This window comes from Schistocerca piceifrons, chromosome 11 (genome assembly GCF_021461385.2).
Source record: "Schistocerca piceifrons isolate TAMUIC-IGC-003096 chromosome 11, iqSchPice1.1, whole genome shotgun sequence".
Classification (NCBI taxonomy): domain Eukaryota; kingdom Metazoa; phylum Arthropoda; class Insecta; order Orthoptera; family Acrididae; genus Schistocerca; species Schistocerca piceifrons.
Window position 1 is genome coordinate 82,964,450 of NC_060148.1, and position 25,639 is coordinate 82,990,088.

Consider the following 25,639-nt stretch of genomic DNA (forward strand, 5'->3'; position numbering starts at 1 on the left):
TTATGACACACTCCCAAGTGATTCAGTTTGTGCATTCAGGCCACAGGGTGGTGCAATACGATACTGATAAGTGTTTGTGCTGCCTAGTTCTTTGTAAATATGGCTTTATTCGAAAATCACTGAAGTAACATCACATACTAACCTATGAAATATTATTTCATTTTCTCCTTCCTTTGTGGGTGCTTCACTTCATTTCTAACACACTACACTCACTTTGCATCATCATAATATTGAGATTGTGCTAATCCTGTCTTTGGTGCAGCCTAGGCTCTTAGGGTTCTAAATGTGTGGAATATAAATGTGACATTCTAAATAGTCACAAATGCACAACTTTTAATTTTGACTCTAAAAGCTTTTCCAAATGATCTGATCTTGAAACCCCATTTTACTGTCTCAAAAGAGCTGTCTCTGTGCACTGGTTAGGTCGTCACACGTGATGTATAAATGTTTTTCACATCCAAAACCAGTTCACTAGTTTTGATACTGTAATTACTGAAATTGATTGCAAATCGATTAGACCTCACCGTGATGTACACAGTGAAGTTCAAAAGGAGATGGGCTACTCAGGAGAATGAAAGGGTAACATTTTAGTTTCAGATTTACAGTATGAATATTTTTAACAACCCAGAGTCATTAAATCTTAATTTAACATGTAAGTAGTTGTTCAAATTCTTTGCCAGCATCTCTGTCAGAATAAACAATTGCCCTCAGGGGCTCACCACTCTTCGGCGGGTTCGTGCTTGGCTACCACGGGGTCCCTGCCTTTGCAGCATCATTTCCCTTCCGTGCTACCTGTCTATCCTCGTGCTATTCTTTTTCCCTTCCCTCGGGGAACATGTCTGGGGTGTTGCTGCGAATGTTCCGCATTGTCCATCGCTGACATAAGAATAGGATCACCACTGCTTTTTGTTCGCTTTTCCTTTCTCTGTTTACCTTCTCCTAGCCCTCCTGTGCTTCAGCGTTTGAAGCTCCTTTTTTTCTTCCTCCCTGTGTGCTACTGATGGCCGGCGCATGCGTCTGACGTGTAACAGGTGACTGGGTAATGTGTAATTCCCAGCCCCGGATTGACAGGTGGGATTCGCACGTACTCGTTGGTACAGGTCGGGCTCAGGGAGGGGTGATTGCCTGAGCTGCTACCATCCCAAATTGCCAATTGGTCCCTCTGTCACGTGTTGGGGATGTGTGACCTGAGGTGTGGGCAAACATCTATTAGGCGCACTACGAATGTAGTGTTGTGGACATGTTGGGAATGTGGATCTCACGGGGAGCGTGCAAGGGATAAGTCCCTGCAGACGCACTATCCTCAGTGCCCGCGGTGGCTCAGATGGATAGAGCGTCTGCCATGTAAGCAGGAGATCCCGGGTTCGAGTCCCGGTCGGGGCACACATTTTCAACATGTCCCCAGTGAAGTGTATCAACGCCTGCTTGCAGCTAGGGTGTCTATTTAATTATCATTTCAAATCTCCTAAGGCTTGTGGATGGGGCCCCCAATTGGAAGGAGCACGCCTTCGGAGACGCTTACAATCGTGGGGATTTTTTCGCAATGAGCGAATCGTCTTCACAGTCGATGTCTATGAAATGTAAAACGTAATGAGGCTAATGGTTGAAACCCTTCCAGCTGCACCACTGTTCCTTGTGGTCCCACATACAGAAGACAGTCAGTTTTTTACCATGCTAAATCTGTTTATTATTCAGAAAAGTGTTGCTGCAGTTGCTGGCCCTGTGAAATCCTGATCTTCTTTACAGAATGGCACTTTGCTTTTGGGGACTACTTTTGATTCTCAAGCACAACTACTGCTTGCCGCTTCATTCTCTGCGGCTATCCTGTTAGTGTCGAGGCACATAGAACTCTAAATTCTTCCCGTGGTGTTACAGTATGCTGCTCGACAGTCTGACTCTGATCAGGGTGTCATTGCAGTCTGTCGGCTGATAAAAAAGGTAGATTCCTCCATAGTACCCTCACACTATCTTTTTCTCACTTTCGATAGAGTGGTGCTTCTGTCAAAGATCAAAGCGGGCTTTGAAATTGTCACAGTCCGACAGTACATTCTGACCCCTACACGCTGGTACCAGTGTCATAGTTTCAACCACACTCTAATGTCCAGTTGACGTTTGGCCATATATATGTAACCTGTAGTAGGTACGCGCACGAGGGCGATTGTCTGCCTCCTCTTCCCCGCTGTATCAACTGCAATGGTGGCCACGCCACCTCCTCCCGCGATTGTCACATGTATCTCGATGAGTGGGCCGTCCAGGAGATACAGGTAAAAGAAGAGAGTTTCTTATCCGGTCTCCTGCAAGTTAATACTAATTGCACACCCTGTGTTCTACAGTCTGGCAAGTATAGTGCTGTTCTTGCTACATCTCGCTCCGTGAAGGACGTGGCCGTGCAGACGTGCGACCTCAAATTCAGTTCTGAGGTTGTGAGATGACCCAGTCGAGGTAGCATCGCCGCCCCCTCGTCCAGCTGTGCAACGAGCCATCAAACTCTTACGTCGAGGGACTAAGTCACCGGATACACAACCGGTAGGCCGGAAAAGCTGTGCTCCCGTGAAAACGTCCTACGTGCCTCCATCCAGCTAACACCCGAGTCTTCATCTGCTAACCGGAACGACGCAAAGACGCCCAGCAAAGCCGACGGTCTTCTTCGCTGGCTCGAAGAACCACTTCGACGGTGTCTGCACGAGATGCTTCGTGTGGCCCGATTCCGTGTCACCAGTGCACACGATCGACAGTTTTTCTGCATTGGACTCCACAGACCGATAGCACGAGAAAACCGATGCTTCTGCGGACCTCACGGAGTAGGATCGACCTTCCCTGTAGCAGCGAGTCTTCGCAGGCTGGCACTCGGCAGACGCTGAGGTGACCCGATAGTTTTTTCATCATCGTGACTCTCCCCCTAATGGAATGTTTCACAGCCTTTGATCCAACAAAGAGGATTTACGGCTGCTTTTAGAATTACAATGTCCCCATATACTCTGCCTTCAGGAAACAATATTATGTCCTCACGCCCATTCTGAGGTTTCGCATTTCTTCCCAGTCCATTTTGACCTTCCCCTGAGGTCAGCATTCAGTCTTATAGGGGTGTCATGCTGCTCTTAGGGGATGATGTTAATAGTCAACCCATCTCCCTGACTGCTTGTCTTCTAGCTGTTGCAGTTTGCCTTTTCCTTCCTTCACCTGACATTTTCCCTCTGTACCATATATATCGCTCCGTCATTCGATGTCACTAGGGCAGACTTCCTCCAGCTTATTGGGCAGCTGTCTCACCCATTTGTGCTGCTCAGTGATTTTAATGCGCACCGTCCCCTTCGGGGTTCTCCCAGAACCTGTCATAAATATGCTGTATTGGCTGACCTTAATCAAACCTCTTTTGCCTTAACACAGGAGCACCCACATTCCTTTCTGACTTTCGCACACCTATTCCCATTAGGACCTACCCTTCTGCACTGACCAGCTTGCCCACCGTCTCGAGTGATTCGTTCTTTCCGACACCTACTCGAGTGACCATTTCCCGTGTGCTATCCGTTTGCTGACTCCTATCCCACTGCCGTGCATACGCAAATGGCAGCTTACTAAGGCTGATTGGCAGCTTTAATCCTCCCTGGCAACCTTCGAAGAACGAGATTTCCCCAGTTGTGATGACCAGGTGGAATTTCTTACAAATGTTATCCTTACCACTGCAGAGCATTCCATTCCTCGCACTTCCTCTTTACCACGGCATGTCCCAGTACCTCAGTGGACTGAGGCGTGCCGTGACGCAATTTGCTTGCGAAGATGTGCTCTCCCCATTTTTTACTGTCATCCTGTGATGGCAAACTGCATTTGTTATAAACGCACGTGGGCACAGTGCCGTCGCGTTCTTTGGGATAGCAAAAAAGCTAGTTGGATCTCATTGACTAGTTCTTTTAGCAGTTCCATCCCCTCCTCTATTGTGTGAGTCGACCTCCGACGGCGCTCTGAGACAAAGATCCGTTCCCCAATATCGAGGCTGAGAGTAGCAGATGATGTCATCGTGGACCCTGTTGCTATTTCCCACACCTTGGGCCACCGTTTTGCAAAAAAATTGAGCTCCTCCCACTATCACTCTGCCTTCCTCCATCGGAAACAAGCAGAGGAGGCTCGGGCGATATTCTTTTCTTCTCAGAATTGTGCATTCGAGCACAAGTTGATGGTATTTCCTCTAATCTAAGCTGCACCTGAAATTTGAGACTCGAAATTCAAGGGGAGAGCCGGCCATTGTGGCCGAGCGGTTCTGGGCACTTCAGTCTGGAACCGCGCGACCACTATGGTCGCAGGTTCGAATCCTGCCTCGGGCATGGATGCGTATGATGTACTTACGTTAGTTAGGTTTAAGTAGTTCTGAGTTAGGGGTCTGATAACCTCAGCAGTTAAGTCCCATAGTGCTCTGAGATGGCAGAAGTTAGTTGTGACGGCACCTACCAACATTTTTCTGAACTTCCGCTTGCTTTGCACTCGAATCTAAGCTGCGGGCGGTTTTTTGGATTACAAAAACTGGAAAAAAGTGCGGCTTAGATTAAATACGGTAAATAAATTATCCCTTAGTCAGAGTATATACGAAGTGTCAAAATGTGGCCAGGTGGTATATTCAGTATGGGAAAAAATACTTCAAAATGTGTGCTTCTCAATCTGTCAAATTACAACACACCTGCGAATAGCACCGTGACCTGATGTGTGTGTGTGTACGTGCGTGCCCACAGTGCCAGTGGTGTAAGGGCATGTGCTCGGACGGCATGGACAGGCGGCGGCAGGAGTGGCTCCAGCACTCGTGCGACAAGCAGGGCTTGGCGTCCGTGGAGCAGTGCCCGCCCCCGGCGACGCGCGACCAGCACGCACTGCCGACGCTGCAGCCTGTGTCCCAGCCACACGCCGGCGGGGGAGACGGTGGCGTGGAGGCTGCGGTGCACGCCTCCCAGTCGGAGGCGGCCCACTCGGAGCCACAGCGCACCGACGGAGGGCTGCACATGAACGGTGAGTTGCGCCTGCTGCCGAATCGGTACCTCGATCTGATCACTTTAACTTCGTCTGAGTTCGTGTGTGTTTTGGATGTGGTGATCGTGGATTCAGTTGACCGAGTAAGTCAGAGTTTCCACTCGTGTCTGCGTCTGCGTTTAATCTCTGCAAACTGCTGTGAAGTGCGTGATAGAGGGCCCTTCCGACAGTGCTGATTTTTGTTTCTTCCCATTCCATTCACATATAGAGTGTGGGAAGAACAGCTGTTTTTGTAATATCAGCCTCACAATCCCTTCACGAACAATACGTAGTGGGTTGTATATATTTCTAGATTAACCATTTAAAGCCGGTTCTTGGTCTGTAGGTAGGCTTTCGCAGTATAGTTTACGTGTGCCTGCCAGTTATTTCTTCAGTCTCTCCGTGACGTACTTTCATTGGTCAAACAAACCTGTGACTGCTCGTGCTGCCCTTATCTGTATATAAGGGGTGTTCAAAAAGAAACGAGCCGGAGTCTGGAAGGCACAAACCGGTGACAGGAGGGTAATATCGTGGCATGTGTAACGAGGTGTGGTTTCGACAAGTGTGTGGAAGTTCACAGCCCGCTGCTAGAGGGCACACATGTATGTTACGTGACTGTACAGAGCTGGCAGCAGCACGCATCAGTCATCCAATGCTGCTAGTCGCATTGCAAACAGTGACTTACAGGCGTCAAAAGAAGACAAAGATACCCCCTTCTGATTCACTTCCTGTAGCACGGGCCAACAGCGAATGTCCAGTGTTACTTGTAAACCTTGACAGCCCTTCGCCAAGCGATCAAATCAAAACGACCGGGCAGACTCACCCGTGGGGTCATTCTGCTCCACGACAATGCAATACCTCGTACCACCGACACAGTCACGGCACTTCTGCAGAAATTCAAATGGGAGGTTCTCGGCAACTCTATACAGTCCTGAACTCTCTCCCTGTGATTATGCCATTTTTGGTCCCCTTAAAAAGGTTCGGAGGGGCAAACGATTCACCTTGCACGACAACGTCCAGCTGTACGTGCAGAACTGGTTGACATCGCAGCCCTGGGAATTTTATGAGACAGCCATTCACTGCCTTGTCAATCTGACAAATGTCTCAACAGCAGGGTCAATACTTCTAACATACAGATATTGGTTTCTGTAATTATGCCTCTGGCTCATTTCTTTTCGAATGCCCCTTATATATTCAATATCCCCTGCTAGCCTTATTTGATACACAAATGATTTGTAAGCTGTCTCCATTATACCTATGACTGAGCTTATATCAGCGATTTGCCAATCTTCCCACGACTTCGAGATAGTGAAGACCCTACTGAATGTATATGCAGCTTTCTTCAAACAGTAATTCATTATAGATAACTGCATCATCTGTGAAAGGTCTGAGGTTACTAATAACCTATAGTTCAATTCTTTTATCTTGGCGGCTCGCGCATGCCCGCCCAGACGCGGGAGATTGCTGCGTTGCCAGTTGCACACGACGCACGCGCCAATAGAAGCAGCGCCATGGTATAGCATAGTTCGCAAGCTTACGTGTAGGGGGGAGCGCGCAGTTTATGAAGTAAAGCCACCACGGCCGCATTAACTCTTTCGCTGCTACAAAGACGTGCTCCCTGCATTCCGCGCTGTGGGCGATTTTGTCACTGCACTGCTCGCCTGTGCAGACACATTGTGTTCCGACTGCTTTGACACTCTATATCATTAGATTCCACAAAAACTATTTGGCTCAAAAATTAGATTTTTACCTATCTTCTTGACTGATACCTTCCCCCCATAAATGACTTAATTTTGTTTCGATGTTCAGCGCAGTTATTATGCAGCATTAAATATAGTAAACCTTTGCACGAAATTTTGCAGAGTTTGCAGAGGTAAAAGTCCATAGAGTATACTTTCCGTATGGTCGATTTTAGTTGCCACAATGTTGAGAATGAAATGTGGACAAGATACCTATATATTTCATTTAATTTAAGTACCACATAAGTGTCGTATGTAATTTTGAGAAATATTCCACCTTTCACGACTGTAACAAAAGTTTTACTTACACTGGGCACGTTTGGCTTTATTTTAAAGCACTTCAATCAATCAAAAGGAAGTAGACAAAATACATTAAACAAAACTGTCGACTTCCAAAAACATTAGGACTTGAATATACCGTCTGTCAGTGAAGTGCTCAGAGCTATGTCAAATATAATTTTGTGTGTGGCACACAAATACAGCATTTATTTGCTAAAACACTGATGAGCCAACACAAACGTTGAATATTGTGCTACCGCAGCACAAAACTACGAAAGGTGACTTGGCAGTGGAGGACACAAAATACAGTCCTCTTATGATGCTTCAAAAGAGAGAAACGCGTCTGTTCTAAATAAGTCGCTTATTACAGTTGCAGAAGAGGGATATATTTCAATACCATTGGTAAAACTGCGAGCGTGGAACAAAAACAAGAAATAGAACATGAATACCATTGTGTATGTGCCATACCTTTCACCGATGGAAGTGCTTTAAAATAAAGCCAAACGCGCCGTGTGTACATAAAACTTTTATTAGTCGCGAAAGACGGAATATTTCTCAGTATTACATACGACACCTATGTGGTACTTAAATTAAATGAGATATTGTTATACAGTAAATATTATATGAAATTTAGGTATCTTGTCCACATTTCATTCTCAACATTGTGGCAACTAAAATCGACCATACGGAAAGTATACGCTATGGACTTTTACCTCTGCAAACTCTTCAAAATTTCGTGCAATGGTTTACTACATTTAATGCTGCACATCAAAACAAAATTAAGTAATTTATGGGGGGAAGGTATCGGGCAAGAAGACGTGTAAAAATCAAATTTTTTGGCCAAATAGTTTTTGTGAAATCGAATGATACGTGTGTCAAAGCAGTGGGAACGCCATGTGTCTGCACAGGCGAGAAGTGCAGTGATGACAAAATCGCGCACAGCGCGGAATGCGGGGAGCACATGTCTGCAGCAGCGAAAAAGTTAATGAAGAGGCAAAGCACTAGAAATTTAATTCAAACGAATAAAATTCGTGAAGTAAGGCACTCCAATATTGTTTTTAAATAAAGAAAATATGAAGCACCGCTCAAGGTTTGAACTCATAACCTTTCACTTGGCAGCCCAACACCTTAACCGTTCCGCTACCTCAGCTCATCGAACAGTGTAACTCCATAAGGACTCTAACACCTCATGCAACTACTTATAAACACTGTTGGTATGACTATGAATTACTCACGCTTCGTCGAAGTGCAATAGGAAATAAACAATTACCGCTGTTCTTTATTGCGAAAAAGCAGTTCGTGAGATTGAAACAAACACCTTTCCTTGCTATCGCCTGAATTAGTAGTCTTATTGCTTGTTTGGTTTAATTAATTAATAGAATATAAAGCAATTGGTATAAAGAATGCTTTTTCCAAACTTTCTGTAAAAGAAAGTCTGCTATCAAGACATTGCTTTTGTTCTATTACTTTATTTATGACTGAACGTTTCTAAAACTGAAGACACTCGTCCGTGCTCTGCACTGCTGTGGAGATCTGGCAACGTCGTTTTCTGTTCATTGGCTGACTGTTTTTTGTGACGTCAGATGCGCAGAACGAACTTAAACTCGGCCGCCAAGATATATGACGCGCACTTTAGTCTTCAAGTTCATAATGTACAACATAAACAGCAGTTGCCCAACACACTTCCCTTGTGCACACCTGTAGTTACTTCTGTATCTCTGATAACATACTGTCCCCCCTCCCCCAAGAAATCCGTAGTCCAGTAATCAGTTTTACTCGATACTCCATACAATTGCACTTTTGCTAATAAGCTAATTGTGTTACTGAGTCAAATGCTTTCCGGAAATGCTTTCTTTGCTTTCAGGAGGTATGTGTGAAAAGTGCAAGTTGGTTTTCATGTAATCGGTGTTTCTGAAATCCATGCCGGTTGGGGATGGAAGAGGTCAGTATGTTAGAAATAGCACAGTAGGTTTGAGTTCATATACAAAAATAACTGCTAGGGTTGTTCACTTATACTCAACAGCTGGATTTGTTGTGGCACTAGTGGAAAATTTGTCTCAATTTTTTCCAACTACCTGTTACCGCATCGCAATCCTCATTTTTGGAAGAATACCCTGCTTTACAATGCCAGTTTGATAGCTGTCCTGGACAGTTCTAGAGTACTATAAACCTTTGTGCTAATGCAGCTGTTTTTTGTTTACTCCTGAGCTGGAGTTTGGTTTTGTCCCTGAACGTGAATCTGTGGCTAAGTTGTCTATTCCCTTTTACTCATATCCAAGAAATAAATTTCTCGTCACTTCAGATGATCATATGGCTGAAATCCTTCTGCCACAGGATGTTATTGGCGTTCAGAATGTGTGTTTCTTGGTACACCACCACAAGCACTGTTTGGAATGACAACAGGCTGTCACAATAAACGGTGAACTTATTTCCTTGGCCGCATGCTGTCCTACCTGTTACAACTGCTACATTTATGACGAAAAGGATCGCATGACGCACTTAAGCAATTTATCACGTAACACTGAAACTGTTTGTTCAAATTTCTTATGCGATCACTGCACAGCTGACAGACTAGCTACATTTTGCCCATGAAACATTTCATGCAATTTGTGAATTTTGATTTTGCATAAAATTCTATCAATGTGCTGTTCTTTTGTGTAACACTCAGTGTGTACCGCTGCCAATCTAATAACCCAGCAGTAGCATTTAATGGTCAACTTGCATTCTTTAAGGGAGATCACAGACGCCTAGATTGATACATGGACTATGCGCGCCCCCGTATGCTGTGTAGTGGAGGGCACAGGTTGCACCTGGATACTTTTTCCTTTGTGGACTTCAGAATGGTTTTCTATGCTATTCCGAACACACTAGAATTTCTTTGCAAGGTCCGTCTTGGGAATCATGTGGTATTCAGATAAGATGTACTTAGTGTTTGTAAAAAATATTTTTGTTTATGACATTACGTAGTGCATACGGAGAATTTCATTGTTTCATTTATGTTTTGAAGATCACATCATTCAGATGTTGATTGTTTATGCTAATGCTGCATTCTAGCCAGTCCCAGAAACTTGGTGTCAATTGACATCTGACATGGGAGTACAAATGATTTCTTCCTGTATTGTCATCTTCAGTGCAGTGTGGCTGGGTAACACATCCAATAAACAGAAGTCGCATAAGCTTAGCGCACAGTAATGAGGCCAGCGAAGATTGCCATATCTGGAGATAATGCGAACTGAAAACTGACCTTGTAAGACAGCCATTGAATTAAGAGCTGTGTGTGTGAAGTTTCGTGAATTAAGTCGCAGTAATGTTGTTTTCCTCAAAAAGTACACGCCATTTTCTGCAGTGGGTCTCTTGAAACATAAGAGAATTTTTGTTATATCTAAATGAAAATTGGCATCATCACCCATGAGAAAAATCGTGTTTTCATGACTGACTATGATTTAACAAGAATTGACACTGTTCGTAATCACATTCAGGTTGTGAAATATCTGAGTTCTGTATAGGTGATAACGAATGTTTTTGCAGGGTCATTTGCACTGTTGACTCATTAACCCCTTGCTCGCAGGATGTGAGCGAATCGACCACTTAGGGCACTGTATAGTGGACGTCCTAACTCGATGTTTTCGGGCGTACGGTCTGTGTTGACGGACACATTGTGGAGCCAGTTGTGTTGCAGTTTTCAACCCATTTGAAAATGGTGTTGCGATCTGGAACAGGTCAGTGGATGGGAATATGAAAATGAGCGTGAAGGTAATTTTGTGTTACAGACTCTTTGTTGACAAAAACTACAAGAGAGTGAATGTACGATGCTCGAGCTTCCACAACATTGTGAAAACTAAAATCCCACTCTAACAGACAAATCAAGCCCATCGTCTCCTCTGAGGCCAGCCACTCAGCTGCACTATTCAGTATGAAAACATTGTTTCCATGGTGGACCTTGTGCAAGATGAAAGTTCAAGGAAATAATGGTTCTCAACTTACATGGGAATATGGGTTATGAACAACTGAAATACTGAGACATGAAATGTTGTAGAGTTGTTTCTATAGTGACCAGTTTTGGATTTGTTGTTTGATGTAAGTGGCAAGTTACTTGTTGTAAATTGTTGGGGGGGAGAGTGTTAGTTTCATTTCCACTATATTCTTCAGGAGCATGTGTGTACATAAGATTTGTATATTAATAGTATGTACATATGATTTGTATATTAACAGCTGTACAATGGTCTAACTTTAGTTTCTGTAGTGATGCATCTCGAGTGTTAACTCACATTTTTCTCTTTTGCTTTTTTCTGCTGAAAGCTTTCACGGGAATAGTGGCTGAATGGAGACCAAAGGTATGATTGTTACTGCTTGTGTAGACAACACTGCAAAATTCTGCACTTGACATTAAGAAACCTTCAGGTGTATTGTGTGGAAGTGATAGTCATAATGTTTCAATTATCACAAAAAAAAATTAACCTGCGAGCATGAAACGTGGACTTCATATATAAATTCACTGTTCATTGGAACACTAATTTTTCAGGGATGGATGACAAGCGAAGTAGTTGGTTGCAAAGTCTATATTTTGCCAAAGTAGCAGCATGCGTGATGTGGTCCATTGCAAAATGAGTTGGGGCATTGTTTTAGAACAAAAAGATGGCCCTTGTACAACTTTGCACTGCACTTTCTCTAAGCACCCTTGTGTAACTGCCCCTTAAGGACATAACCTGTTAGCACCACTCCGTGGCACTCCTAAAAAAGTGCTGAACATCCTGTTGCCGGATCACTGTCAGGTCTTTGCCTTTTTTCTATGGTGATGAAGCTGCATACAGTATAAACCCACTTTTATATTCCCAGAATTAGTTTTCCTACTGTTTACAGTCTTTTTTATCGCGCCCTTCAAATTCACTATGTTTGCAATATTTACTATATGGAAGTTCCTTGTCAAGTTAGGGGATACAAGGGCATTAGTTGTAAAATTATAACTGGGTCACATTGTCATGTTTTAAGACTGTTCTCAAAAACTCCTAAACAGAAGCAAAAAGATTTTCTCAAAAATGTAGTTGGAAGTCTGTAGACAGGTATTTGATTAATAAATAAGATACTAGATGTATTTGTATGTTGCCTTTTAGGTCATAGTAGAAATTCATCATTTAACATTGGTGTCAGAAAAATAAATGTTTTGGGAGTCAATTGATGTTGATGGTTTTTCAACATTGCCTATCCCTAGATAAAATTAAAAGCTAAAGCTGTAAGGCACATATAAAATTTAGGAAATCTTGGCAGTTGTACAATGCAGTCTCATGTACAAAGAAGTAAACACAAGAATTGCATGTCAATGAAGTGTGATTAGACAAATTTAGTTTAGATCAGTTGGATCTTAAAAAATAACTATTGTTCCCTTACATAGTGCTACTTTCAAGCCACAGTAGTGTTTGACTTTCTGCGGGGAACGTTTGACTGGTTCGACTTCAGTTGTGAAAAGTAACTTTACTGTTCCTGTACAGGCAACTGAATTAGGTTTTCATGAGATGTGCAGGGGAGTAGCCATTCATACGTGACTAATGTCTCATATGCATCTCCTGTCATGAAATTCTACTTGGCAATGACTGTGATGCTCGAAATCAGTTGTGTGTAAAGTAACAGTGAAGTTGTTTTTAGCAACAAAGGTGCAAGCAATCAGTTATTCCTGCACAAAGTCAAAGATTTTTGGAAAAAAAGTAAATGAATGAAAATATAATTCAGAATTTGTTTACTATTTGTGTGTAGCTGCTGCGGCTTTTGTTACCACATGCCTTCTTTTCAATTTTTTGTCACAGTTGTGTACCACTGTTTTATTCGCAGTTACTTTCAAGTCACCTGTAGCCTTACAAAGAGCTTACTAGCACGCTTTATTGAAAATGTATGTTGTGGTTTGCGAACATACCAAAGTCTGAGTTGTATAAATCGTAGTGAAGTGATTTAATAGAACTCCTCTGAAGAGCACACATTTATATATCACATTTAATAATTCTTCTGTATGCAGAGCAGTATTAAGTTTACTTGTTAGTGTTTCTATTTTATATGGTAACAGATTTATTGCTGGTTTGAAAATGAACACGGTGTTGACAACTAGCCAGCAATAAACTTAATCATTAGTGTGATTTCCAAGCGTTATGTACAAAGCATTTCATCAGATCCGCAGTTATCAGCCAGTAGATATTAGATCAGTAATTAAGTAGTTGCTGGTTCGAATCTCATTGGTGTCACAGTATTTCTTACTTTTATTTTAATTTTGTATTTATTATCATATGAAGTCTTAAAATCATTATTGTTAGCAAATAAAACATAATCCAACAGTGTGGCTCAGAACAGGTAGCAATCAATCTTAGGATCCACAAATTGGACTGAGCATAGAACTTAAAAAAAAAAAAACATTGTATGATAGGAAATTGTTGAGTGTAGGAGCCAAGTTAAGGCACTACAGTACAGTTGTCGAAGCAAAAGGAGTACATGCTTAAGAGACTGATTATGGATGGATGTGGATTAACAGATATAATGATCAATAGAGAATGGAAAATATTAAGGATTTTAGGTGACAGATCGATTGATAGGCACATTATGTTTGAGAGCAAATGAGGAGCTGTACAGAAGGGTGGAACTGGTAACATCTGTGATTAACGCTTTCACTACTGTGGTTGTTTGTACACATCCTGCTACACTGTTCTCCTGGTATTATGGATGTCTGACTGTATCTGAGCTGCTGACCTTTCACTGTTGTGGATGAGTAACTTCCATATCTCAGCAAATCAAAGAGTCAAGAGTATTTATCATGTATCGTATGTGCCTCATTAAGTGCTATCATTTGCGGAAAAACATTTTTTGATATCTTGAAGTGTTTGAGATATGATTATTGTTATGACCATGCGATTCATGATGCTAAAGGATGTGAATGGGCGCATTGCGCGCGGACATCCTTTGGCCGTAAAAAGTAATAATTCAGGAATGAAATGAGATATCCTCCTGCTCTAAATTTTATGTAAAATTTTGATACCTTATATATGTTTCATTCAGTTCAGTGTAAAAGCTGAAATCCAACCATATGCAGTGGGTATTTACCTCTGCACGCTCTTAAAATTTCATGCTCTGTTTTATTTAATTTCATGCAGCGCGATTCGTATGACAGAGATTGAAAAGAAATGCATTTCTTTACTGAGTGAACATATCAGATGTGCAAAAATCAAATTTTTTTACCTAATAGGTTTTGAAAAATTGAGGAGTATTTCGCATCGGGCAGAACAGTCTTGGCACAGACACCAGCATTTGGTGAGCAGTACAGCTGTAACAAAAGCCACCCGCAGCACAGAATGCAAAGAGCTCATCTGTAGTTGCAAAAGGGTTAAGAAGAAAAACTTGTTATTTAAGGACACACATCCAGTATGTCCCACGATTGTCTAACAAAGAAAATTTGGAAATTCATAAGGCCAGAGGCAAAGAGATTGGGACAGCTCCACCGAATGTGATACAGATCTTAAAAAGAAATCAGTACCACAGAGGACAAAATTGTGGATAGGAACAAATTTAGACAAATGCTGGAAAAACTGCAGAGGCTTTAAGTTAGGAGAAGCATTCAAAAAACGGAGGGAGGTGGCCCTATGTCAGAAGACCGGAAGAAGGCACTGAGTGATGGTTTCTAGAGATACAGGCTGGGCAACAGAGCCACCACAGGAACAGTGGTAAAAATGGAAAAATGATACCGATTGTTAACTAGTAGTTCATAGTGCTCAGTTGATTGTAAAAAAAATCAAAATGTTTTATTAAATTATTACACAGTATTTCTTAATTAACAATTCCACTTTACAATGAATGGAAATATGTATTCATAAATGCACGAATCACAATGATTAATGCAAGTGGCGTCTCTTATTTTTATTTACAATAATATGAGAATAATTAACATTTGGGGCAGGATTATGAAATGTTCATTCATTAAATGGAAGTATTACGTACATCAATAATATTGTGCAATGTCTAGAAACAAAGTACTTAATTTACTTTTAAGCTTTTTGATTTTGTACGAAATCTTAATTTATTGTGAATGGTCTCATACCACATCTTAAAAAATATATAAGCTATTTGTTAATTCAGATTCCCATATTTGTTTAGTAAGAGTCCCAGTTCTTGCTAGTAAGTATAGAGTTTTAAGAAAAGTAGAAGCAAGTTGCTGCCACCGAGAATTCAAACAGCAACTTCACGATTACTAAAGTAATGCCCTACTGACCCACTGGCTGGTGAATTTCTCAATTAAATACATCAAATGCTTGTTAAATTAACAGCACTTGGAAATCTACTAATCTTGTAATGGTTTACCTTTAAAGAAAAAAGAAGTGCCTTATCACTTTAGGAAATTGATGGTTGGGCACCAAGCCACTTACGTCATGAGTACGAAGAAAATATAAGAGGGCCAATTTGTAAGGCACAAAATAAAAATAAAACTGAAGTAACACTACTTGCCAATCTTTCTACTGAAGTTCCGCAGGAACTCTGTAAGCTTTAGTAGGTATTGCCGCCCATCCACATTTCACACAAGTTTCACTGTGCTGCCGTAAGAATGGATATGCTGACAGATGTTGCTCACCCTCTGCCTGGCAGGATCTCCGAGCAGCTCCTCGGTGAGCGTGTCCGGCGTGGTGGCGATCCTGAGCGTGGTGACGCTGGTGTGCGCGACGGGTGTGTGGATCCTGTACGCCTACCGCAACCCGCACACAGCCTCGGGCCAGTTCCTCATCAGGGTGAGTAGAGTCGTGGGGTATGGTGTGTCACACACCGTGTCAGCACCAGCTGTTTACATGCGCAGAACATCAAAGTCAAGTGAACAACTATAAATATATTCCAGAGTGTTCTTTTCATAGGTCAACCACAACTGTACATGTCTGTTTTCAGAAAATGAAGGAAACTTGAACATTCATTGAACCAATAATATTCGATAGTTCCCGACTGCTTTCAGAATAATACAGTTCCATCTTCTGGTATACAATGAAGTGTAAAAGAACTAAGATGTCTTCCACCATATGTTGTTTGCCGAACAAAAGTTCTATGTCCCATTTTATAAAATAGCGATCGTGGGATTTCGACAGCAAGATCGTTTTGTTCCTTTGGCCATACTAACAGGAAAACCCACAACAGTCAGACGAGCAATATCGTGGTTGCTGTCGGAAATCTACTTAAAGACACAGGACTTTTCATTCCACAGACATGGGGTGGAAGGCAACCTTACCTCTTTCACACTTTACTGTACACCGGAATATGGAATTACTTTATTCTGTAACTAGTTATAAACAATAAAATATTATTGGTTAAAGAACTCGGTGTTCTTCACTTTGTGAAAATATAAGTATTTTGGGATGACTGCATGGAATTCTAATATTAGATACAAAGATCATGCGAGGGCATTAGAGTGTAAATATACTCACTCCACATGCAGTAAATTTCGTAGAGGCCAACAAGCTTATGACCACAGATCAGCAGGTAGGAGACGAGGTATTGGCGGAATTAAGGCTGTGAGGACAGTTGGTAGAGCACTTGCCCGCAAAAGGCAAAGGTCTCGAGTTCGAGTCTCGGCCCGGCACACAGTTTTAATCTGCCAGGAACTTTCATATCAGCCCCACACTCCGCCGTAGAGTGAAAATTTCATTCTAGATCATTTTCTCCACGATACACCGTGATCCATGGATGAAGGGCAACAGACAGATACCATATTTCAGAAATTCCGGAAAGCATTCAACATGGTGCCCCGTTGCAGGCTGTTAACAAAGATATGAATGTATGTAACGTGTTCTCAGATATGTGGGTGGCTCAGACTTTATAAGTAATAGTGTGATAGGACTGCTGTTATTTTCTATACATAATGATGTGGTGGAAAGGGAGAACAGCAGTCTGTGGCTGTTTACTGATGATACTGAGGTGTACTGGAAGGTGTTGTCATTGAGTGGCTTTACAAGGATACAATATTACTTAGACAAAATTTCTAGTTGGTGTCATGAATGGCAGCTAGTTCTAAACATGGCAAAATGTAAGTAAATACTTATGAGTAGGAAAAACAAATCAGTAATGTTCAAATATAGCATTAGTAGCATCCTACTTGACAACCATGTCATTAAATATCAGAATGTAACATCACAATGCAATATGAAATGGAATGAGCAGATTAGGATTTTGGTAGGGAAGGCAAAAGGTAGACTTTGGTTTATTGGGAAGAGAGTGTGGTTCATCTGTAAAGGCGACAGCATGTAGGATGCTAGTGCAACCCATTGTTGAGTATTGCTAGAAAATTTGTGATCCTTACCAGATTGGATTAAAGGAAGACACTAAAGCAATTCAGAGGCAAGCTGCTAAATTTCTTACTGGTAGCTTTGAACAACATGCAAGTGTTTAAGAGATGCTTCAGGAACGCAAATGAGAATCTCTGGAAGAAAGGCGGTATTCTTTTAGAGGAACGCTATTGAGCATTTGAAGCTGACTGCAGAATGGTTCTACTGATGTAAACGCACATTTCGTGTAAGGACAATGAAGATACGAGAAATAAGGGCTCGTGGAGGCATAAAGACAGCTGTTTTCCAGTTACTCTGTTTGCAAGAGTACCCTCTGCTGCATGGGTGTCCAATTTATTTTTTTCCTGTATATCCACATGTATGCAATTTCAGTCCAAAATTCACCCTCCCCTGTACCTATGTCTTAAAGTTCGCCATTCTAGGAATGTCGATACAACCAAAGCTATGTACCGATGTATGGACTCCACTCATCTGTATTTTTCATTTACGCTGCCTTTCTCCTCTGTTCGCTATGCTTATATATATATATATATATATATATCTAAAAAGAAAGATGATGAAACTTACCAAACAGAAGCGCTGGCAGGTCGATAGACACACAAACAAACACAAACATACACACAAAATTCTAGCTTTCGCAACCAATGGTTGCCTCGTCAGGAAAGAGGGAAGGAGAAGGAAAGACAAAAGGATATGGGTTTTAAGGGAGAGGGTAAGGAGTCATTCCAATCCCGGGAGCGGAAAGACTTACCTTAGGGGGAAAAAAGGACAGGTATACACTCGCACACACACACATATCCATCCACACATACACAGACACATGTATGTGTGGATGGATATGTGTGTGTGTGCGAGTGTATACCTGTCCTTTTTTCCCCCTAAGGTAAGTCTTTCCGCTCCCGGGATTGGAATGACTCCTTACCCTCTCCCTTAAAACCCATATCCTTTTGTCTTTCCTTCTCCTTCCCTCTTTCCTGACGAGGCAACCATTGGTTGCGAAAGCTAGAATTTTGTGTGTATGTTTGTGTTTGTTTGTGTGTCTATCGACCTGCCAGCGCTTGTTTGGTAAGTTTCATCATCTTTCTTTTTAGATATATTTTTCCCACGTGGATTATATTCATATATATATATATATATATATATATATATATATATATATATACACACTCCTGGAAATGGAAAAAAGAACACATTGACACCGGTGTGTCAGACCCACCATACTTGCTCCGGACACTGCGAGAGGGCTGTACAAGCAATGATCACACGCACGGCACAGCGGACACACCAGGAACCGCGGTGTTGGCCGTCGAATGGCGCTAGCTGCGCAGCATTTGTGCACCGCCGCCGTCAGTGTCAGCCAGTTTGCCGTGGCATACGGAGCTCCATCGCAGTCTTTAACACTGGTAGCATGCCGCGACAGCGTGGACGTGAACCGTATGTGCAGTTGACGGACTTTGAGCGAGGGCGTATAGTGGGCATGCGGGAGGCCGGGTGGACGTACCGCCGAATTGCTCAACACGTGGGGCGTGAGGTCTCCACAGTACATCGATGTTGTCGCCAGTGGTCGGCGGAAGGTGCACGTGCCCGTCGACCTGGGACCGGACCGCAGCGACGCACGGATGCACGCCAAGACCGTAGGATCCTACGCAGTGCCGTAGGGGACCGCACTGCCACTTCCCAGCAAATTAGGGACACTGTTGCTCCTGGGGTACCGGCGAGGACCATTCGCAACCGTCTCCATGAAGCTGGGCTACGGTCCCGCACACCGTTAGGCCGTCTTCCGCTCACGCCCCAACATCGTGCAGCCTGCCTCCAGTGGTGTCGCGACAGGCGTGAATGGAGGGACGAATGGAGACGTGTCGTCTTCAGCGATGAGAGTCGCTTCTGCCTTGGTGCCAATGATGGTCGTATGCGTGTTTGGCGCCGTGCAGGTGAGCGCCACAATCAGGACTGCATACGACCGAGGCACACAGGGCCAACACCCGGCATCATGGTGTGGGGAGCGATCTCCTACACTGGCCGTACACCACTGGTGATCGTCGAGGGGACACTGAATAGTGCACGGTACATCCAAACCGTCATCGAACCCATCGTTCTACCATTCCTAGACCGGCAAGGGAACTTGCTGTTCCAACAGGACAATGCACGTCCGCATGTATCCCGTGCCACCCAACGTGCTCTAGAAGGTGTATGTCAACTACCCTGGCCATCAAGATCTCCGGATCTGTCCCCCATTGAGCATGTTTGGGACTGGATGAAGCGTCGTCTCACGCGGTCTGCACGTCCAGCACGAACGCTGGTCCAACTGAGGCGCCAGGTGGAAATGGCATGGCAAGCCGTTCCACAGGACTACATCCAGCATCTCTACGATCGTCTCCATGGGAGAATAGCAGCCCGCATTGCTGCGAAAGGTGGATATACACTGTACTAGTGCCGACATTGTGCATGCTCTGTTGCCTGTGTCTATGTGCCTGTGGTTCTGTCAGTGTGATCATGTGATGTATCTGACCCCAGGAATGTGTCAATAAAGTTTCCCCTTCCTGGGACAATGAATTCACGGTGTTCTTATTTCAATTTCCAGGAGTGTATATATATATATATATATATATATATATATATATATAGACACACACACACCTGCCCCCTCCACTGGTACTCTCTCTATTACTCAAATAGCACAAAATAGTGTGAATATATTTGCACGGCAAAATTTTTGTGTTGATGAAGACAGAATGAGGATTGAGGCAGCAGATTCCTCCCTTCTGTGTCAGAATGTTTCAAAGAGGGACACATTTACCTTTATACTGCTGAGACAAGAGAATTTTTCCTCTGCTACATCAGGGTGCACTCCTTACGTAAAGGACCTTCTGTAGGTCCGTAAAGTTTTAAATTTATTTATACCCTTAGATAGATTTACATACTTGGACACACACAAACAAGAAATAAATGCACACAACATAACCTTAACTCAAACTTCCCACTCATCCAACAGAAGTTCACTTTACTTTGCTTTATATAAAAATGTGGAACACTTTTAGGCTACACGTACAGTATACCAAAAAATGTGGTGTTTTATTGGGAAGCACAAAGAATTTTGTACGACAAAAATAATTTTTTGTAAGGTGCTTATGCCACTAGGTGTTAGCATCAAATAATTTCCGGGCCCAGACAGCCTGTACAGGTGTTAAGTTCAGACTTTACAGAGAGAACATGTGACAAAGTTTTATCGATGGAAAAAATGTTGACTAAGAACGTTGACTGGTGACCTCGGAACCCTTGCGATGACCCTAGAACCCCTGCAATGTGTTCACTAAACCTGTCAGAATTACATTTACACATCAGACCAGATATTCAGAATTACATTTACACATCAGACCAGATATTAAGAATTACATTTACACATCAGACCAGATATAATGTGCTTAAGTATGGTAACTTGGAACCTGTGGATCTCAGTAGTGGATATTGATATCAGAAATGTTGCCGAATTCTCTGAGAGTATCATCTTGAGGAAACTTGGTAAAAATTTCAATGATTTGCCGTGAATAAATATTATTGAAGTTCGCAAACCCATAATGTGTACTTTCCGCAGTTTTGTAGGTTTCTTCAGGGAACTGCCCTCGAACATACAGCGCTTGTATAAGGCACCTAAGATGTGCCCTAGGCAACGCCTGATGCAAAAGAACCAACTGATTTGCTTGCTTACTTGCTTGGGCTGGAGGAAGTGTGTAATGTTTTTAAGTTTCGACCCTGAGCAGTAGGATACCAACAGTATTCCCATTCTTCCAATATGTGTACAAATGGTCACCACGCCAAGGGCTATCCAAAACACTGAACACCTTATTTCTGTGATCAATAGAATGTGAGATATGATACCGTAAAAAAAATCACAATTTATAGAGCAGTCTTATCTCACTTCCCTGGGCCACTCCTGATGGCACCTTAGTCTCTCAACACCACGCACTGTCAAGGACAACGCGTTGGGTTGCATTGCTTAAGAAGTCTTAGCCACTCGCATATCTGAGAAACTTTCTTTATGCTTGGACGTTTGTTAATAGAGCTCAGTTCTGCACAAGCAGTCCTTTCTAAATCCGTGTTCGTTTGTCGGATGGAAGCTTTTCTGCCTCGATGAAATTTATTGTATTTGAATTTAGAGTAGGCTTAAGAATACTGCAGCAAACTGAAGCTAATAATATTGGTCTGAAAGGAAGTGATAAATCAGGCATAGAATTGAACTTTCAGCTGAGGATGAATGGCTGCAAATATTAGCCATATTAAAGAGATTGCTTTTTAGGTCATACCGAGCTGAACACTGCATAGAATTAATTTTGGGACCTAACTACAGTATCTGCGTGATCAGGAAGATGTTTGACTCCAAAACATATCATGCAGTTATAGATGAAGAGAGTTAGTTTCACACACACCTCACTTTACAAAACAAATAATAATAAAAGAATACTGCTTTTGCGTCATATGGGCCCTGTAACATGGATCTTACTTTTCTTTACATTGAAATAATTGCCTGATTTGATCCTTTATAAATGTTTTGGCAAAGCATGCAATTGTGAAAACAGTGGGTTTGTTTATACATAACTTCTCTGGTGGAAAATGAGAACAATTTCTTAAAACAAGTCATGTAAAATATGAATAAGAGGGTAGTGAATGTTAGCTGGAATAATTGCAATAATAATTCTTGGTAAACCTCATTAAGTTCTATGGTGGTCTCGTTTGGATAATTTTTATAATACCTGGAGAATAAATACAGGGAAAATATTAGAATTTTCATGAGTTTAAGTTCAAATTATTAAAGAGTTATTTTATTTATCTTCTGTTTGTTGTTGATTTTGTACTCATCCTTGTTGGCACAATTTTGTGACAGATTGATGATCCTCCCTGTAAAATTGTTTCCATTGTTTTATATACATCTATACATGCCATTAAATGAAGTGTTACAGATTTTTGTTTTACTATTTAACGTTTTATTCACAATTTTCACTTTAAATCGCATTCAATCAACACACATGAACATGCTAGGCTTTGTAGTAAGACTCCAGCCAAAACTTGAAGTACCAAGGATATTTATTTCAATACAAGTAATACTGTATTTTTGAAGATAGTATTTTTTAACAAAGCAGCATAAATTTCATTTGTATATGTGTGTGCAATTTCCATACCAATACTACTACCACCACCACCACCACCACATCAACAGTATTAATATTTCAAATGCAATTTTAACAGCAAAAACTTCAAAGGTTTAATGGAAAAAGCACATGAAATATGCACAGTAATTAATCTCATTTGAGTGTAAATACTAATTATGCATGGTTTTTTGTATTGGTTTGTGCATGAAAATATGTAGTGTCATTAGAGCTATAAACATAGGTGTAAAAATATTTTTAAATGATTTTGTGATGTCTTCACCTGACCTTCTGTTTATTTGATTTACTATTACAATTTCAGCCTTGGGCCGTTTTCAGGTATCTAAAACTGAATGTTATGCATTGGATGCATTAGTATCACTTACTTAAGAATGTCGTATTCCAAAGTATACTAGGAGAATTATACCTTAATTTGTAGAGAATTTGTTAATAGTATTCCATGTATGTCGCTATTCTCAAGACTGGGGTAGTCATACAATAAATTGAAAATAGTTTTTCATAATTTTAAGAGTGTGTTATTTTTGAGTTGTTCCTGCAAGGCTCTCGTAGTAAGATCAACATTTCTAAGATACGTGCACTTGGAAGATTACAATTATTTTACAGAAATTTGTTAATTAAGCCATGTAGGTATTTATTCTTATATATATTAATTATCGTTCAGTGTTGTTGTAAGTATGACTGCATATAATTCCCATAAAAATAAATCAGAAACATTTGTTTTTTGATTTTTGAATAGTTGTAACAAAGATCTTGCATATAAAGTTAATCACAGTAGTTGAAACAGTAAGGAAAACCATCAAAATGTTGTGAAACCTTTCATGATTTGCTTTATGGTTGCGTTTCTTTCTCATTAGTCATATCTATTAAAGAACATAATGGTAACTATATGTTCTGCAGTTCTGTAGTGCTTTGTTGCACAACTGGTGAAAAGTTGTCCAGGAATTTTTCAGTTCAGAGATCTTTCTATTTATTTAATACTATGTCCAATTTCTTCCATCACATCCATTACTTTGCGTTTCTGTAACTCATGTAATGTTTGTAGTTCTGTATTGATATTAAGCACTCTGTGGTTGGTGTCTTAAGAAGAGTGCAACAAAGGTGTGTTCTTAATATCATATGCTAAGTTTCCATGTATCGTCTTAATTTTTGAGCACTTTTTTAACAGTTAATTTAGTATGTTCCTGACAACAACAAAATACTCTGGCTTTGATGGTATGTGTCACAATAATCATTGTAGATTGTCAATGTTGCTGTAGTTGGTTGTATTCTCATTGAAAGTAATTTTATTGGAAACAGTACCTAAATATGGCCATACAAACACTTCGTTTCCCTGTTGTCCGCATGTCTCTCTGATTGAAGTTATTTCACATACTGGATAGAGGTGTTTTTTTTATTGGTTTTCCTTTTGAATAGTGTGTCCAGCAAGTTTTTAGCATAGCAGTTACTTATAGCCACATTTTTAAGAACGCAGTTCTTTCTCAATGTTTTCTATTGTCAGTGCTAATGTTTTAGATACATGAAAATGGTCTGAGGCCAAAATTGTAGTACATCAAATGAAAATGTCGGCTAAAAGCATCACAAAATCATTTACAAAATTCCTCACAACTGTAGACCAGTCACAATGTGAATCGGTGATCAATTTTGTTAAAAGTCAAGCAGAACAGCAGTGTTTAACCAGCCAGTCTAAATTTTGCAGAAGGCTGCAAAGAACTGCCCCTCAGTCCATAGCAGTACCCATATCAGTTTCCTTACACTGACATTTGGACGGTTGTTGCAGTATCGGCCGAGCCAGTGGAGCTGGCGGAGGGGCGAGGCGCGCTACACGGCCGCCACGATACACATGTGAGGATGCGGAGGCACTGCCCGCCACGCGGGGGAGTCGCCACGACGCCGACACTCCCGCACCTGCCCCCGACCTGTATGGCGAATCTCATCTCCGACAGCTATCGCCTCCGTCGACAGCTGTCGTCAAGATAAATTGTGGACTGGCCTGCCTCGGTCGATAGCGTGTGCTGCAGCGCCAGCGTGTATTTGTAGGGAAAGCAGATTTACCCTGAAGTACTTTGAGCAGAGGCGAGGAATAACTTATTTCTGTTGTGTCTCTTAGCAGAAGGCTGTGTACCGTCGCCGCTGTCCGCGACAGACTCGATGCTCCTCTGGGTTTGCTTACATTCCCGGCACTCAGTTTTATCCGACAGTTTTAATTATTACTTTTTTAAAATGCTTGAGCGTTTTGCGGCTTGTGCGCTTCAGTGGACGTGTGAAATTTAAATTTTTGTTGTCTGCCATCAGTAGTGGCATTTCTGTTACTTTTATAATCCAAATGGGCAAGTGAAATACTGATAAGCATGTATTTTTTCTGGTTTGTATATAAACACTTGTATATTTCTTTATGCAGAATAAAATGGATAGTAAAGTTGTTTTAAACCTTATAATGTATTGTTACGCCTGAAATTGGCTGCCTTTTCTGTCACCTTTGTTTGTTTCTGTGTGTTTTTCTCCAAATGTGGTCACACATGAGGGTGGGCCCAAAATGCCTTCACTAGGTACCATTTTGGACGAGTTCAGGTAGTAACAGTGTGTGGAAATGTTATTGTAGTCAGCATGACAGTTTTTATAATCACTGCTTCACATGTTCAGTGATCTTTTTTTCCCAGTGACTGACATTAAATACCAACGTGTTAACACCGTGTTCTGTTTCCTGTTATGGTAGGAGGAAGTTTTGAGCAGGTGAGGATTTACGAGTAGTTACTTTGTTTCAACAGTGATCAAATGTCGGTTGAAGGCATAGCACCACAGGGACAACCCTAGACTTCCAGAACATATGAAAACATTGGAAAAACCCATGTTGCGATCATGTTTGATCGTCGTAGAACAATCGATGAATTGCTGGTAGTAATCTGAATATCCTGGAGTTTGTGCCAACGAATTTCTACTGAACATCTGGAGATGAAACTTGTTGCAACTAAATTATCCGGTGTGTGCTTCCTGACGATCAGAGCCAGTCGCCTGTGTGTGTTCCAGTAATTGAAAGAACATGAAACATGGAAAATATTCCATCAAGTGCATAATTTTTTGTAAGACAGTTGTTCTTATTTTTGGATCTTCACTTTCTGTGCTAATCAACCAGAAGAAAATGAAAAATCGGTTAGATTCAGTTCGGATCCTACTTCAACAC

At 41.6% G+C, this 25,639-nt stretch overlaps 1 protein-coding gene and 1 non-coding gene across 2 annotated transcripts in view; both read left to right on the plus strand.

Moving 5' to 3' along the window:
- The window catches only part of LOC124720069 (plexin domain-containing protein 1), a 450,028-nt gene extending 425,135 nt beyond the window's left edge, over positions 1-24,893 (plus strand). The window contains exons 8-10 of the mRNA XM_047245336.1: positions 4,722-4,992; positions 15,621-15,760; positions 24,239-24,893. Coding sequence (XP_047101292.1) covers positions 4,722-4,992; positions 15,621-15,760; positions 24,239-24,307 — 480 coding nt within the window. The 3' untranslated portion in view covers positions 24,308-24,893. The remainder of the gene's footprint in view (positions 1-4,721; positions 4,993-15,620; positions 15,761-24,238) is intronic.
- Positions 1,309-1,383, plus strand: Trnat-ugu. Its single transcript has one exon. It is a non-coding gene; the product is annotated as a tRNA-Thr (tRNA).
- Positions 24,894-25,639: the final 746 nt, after the last annotated feature.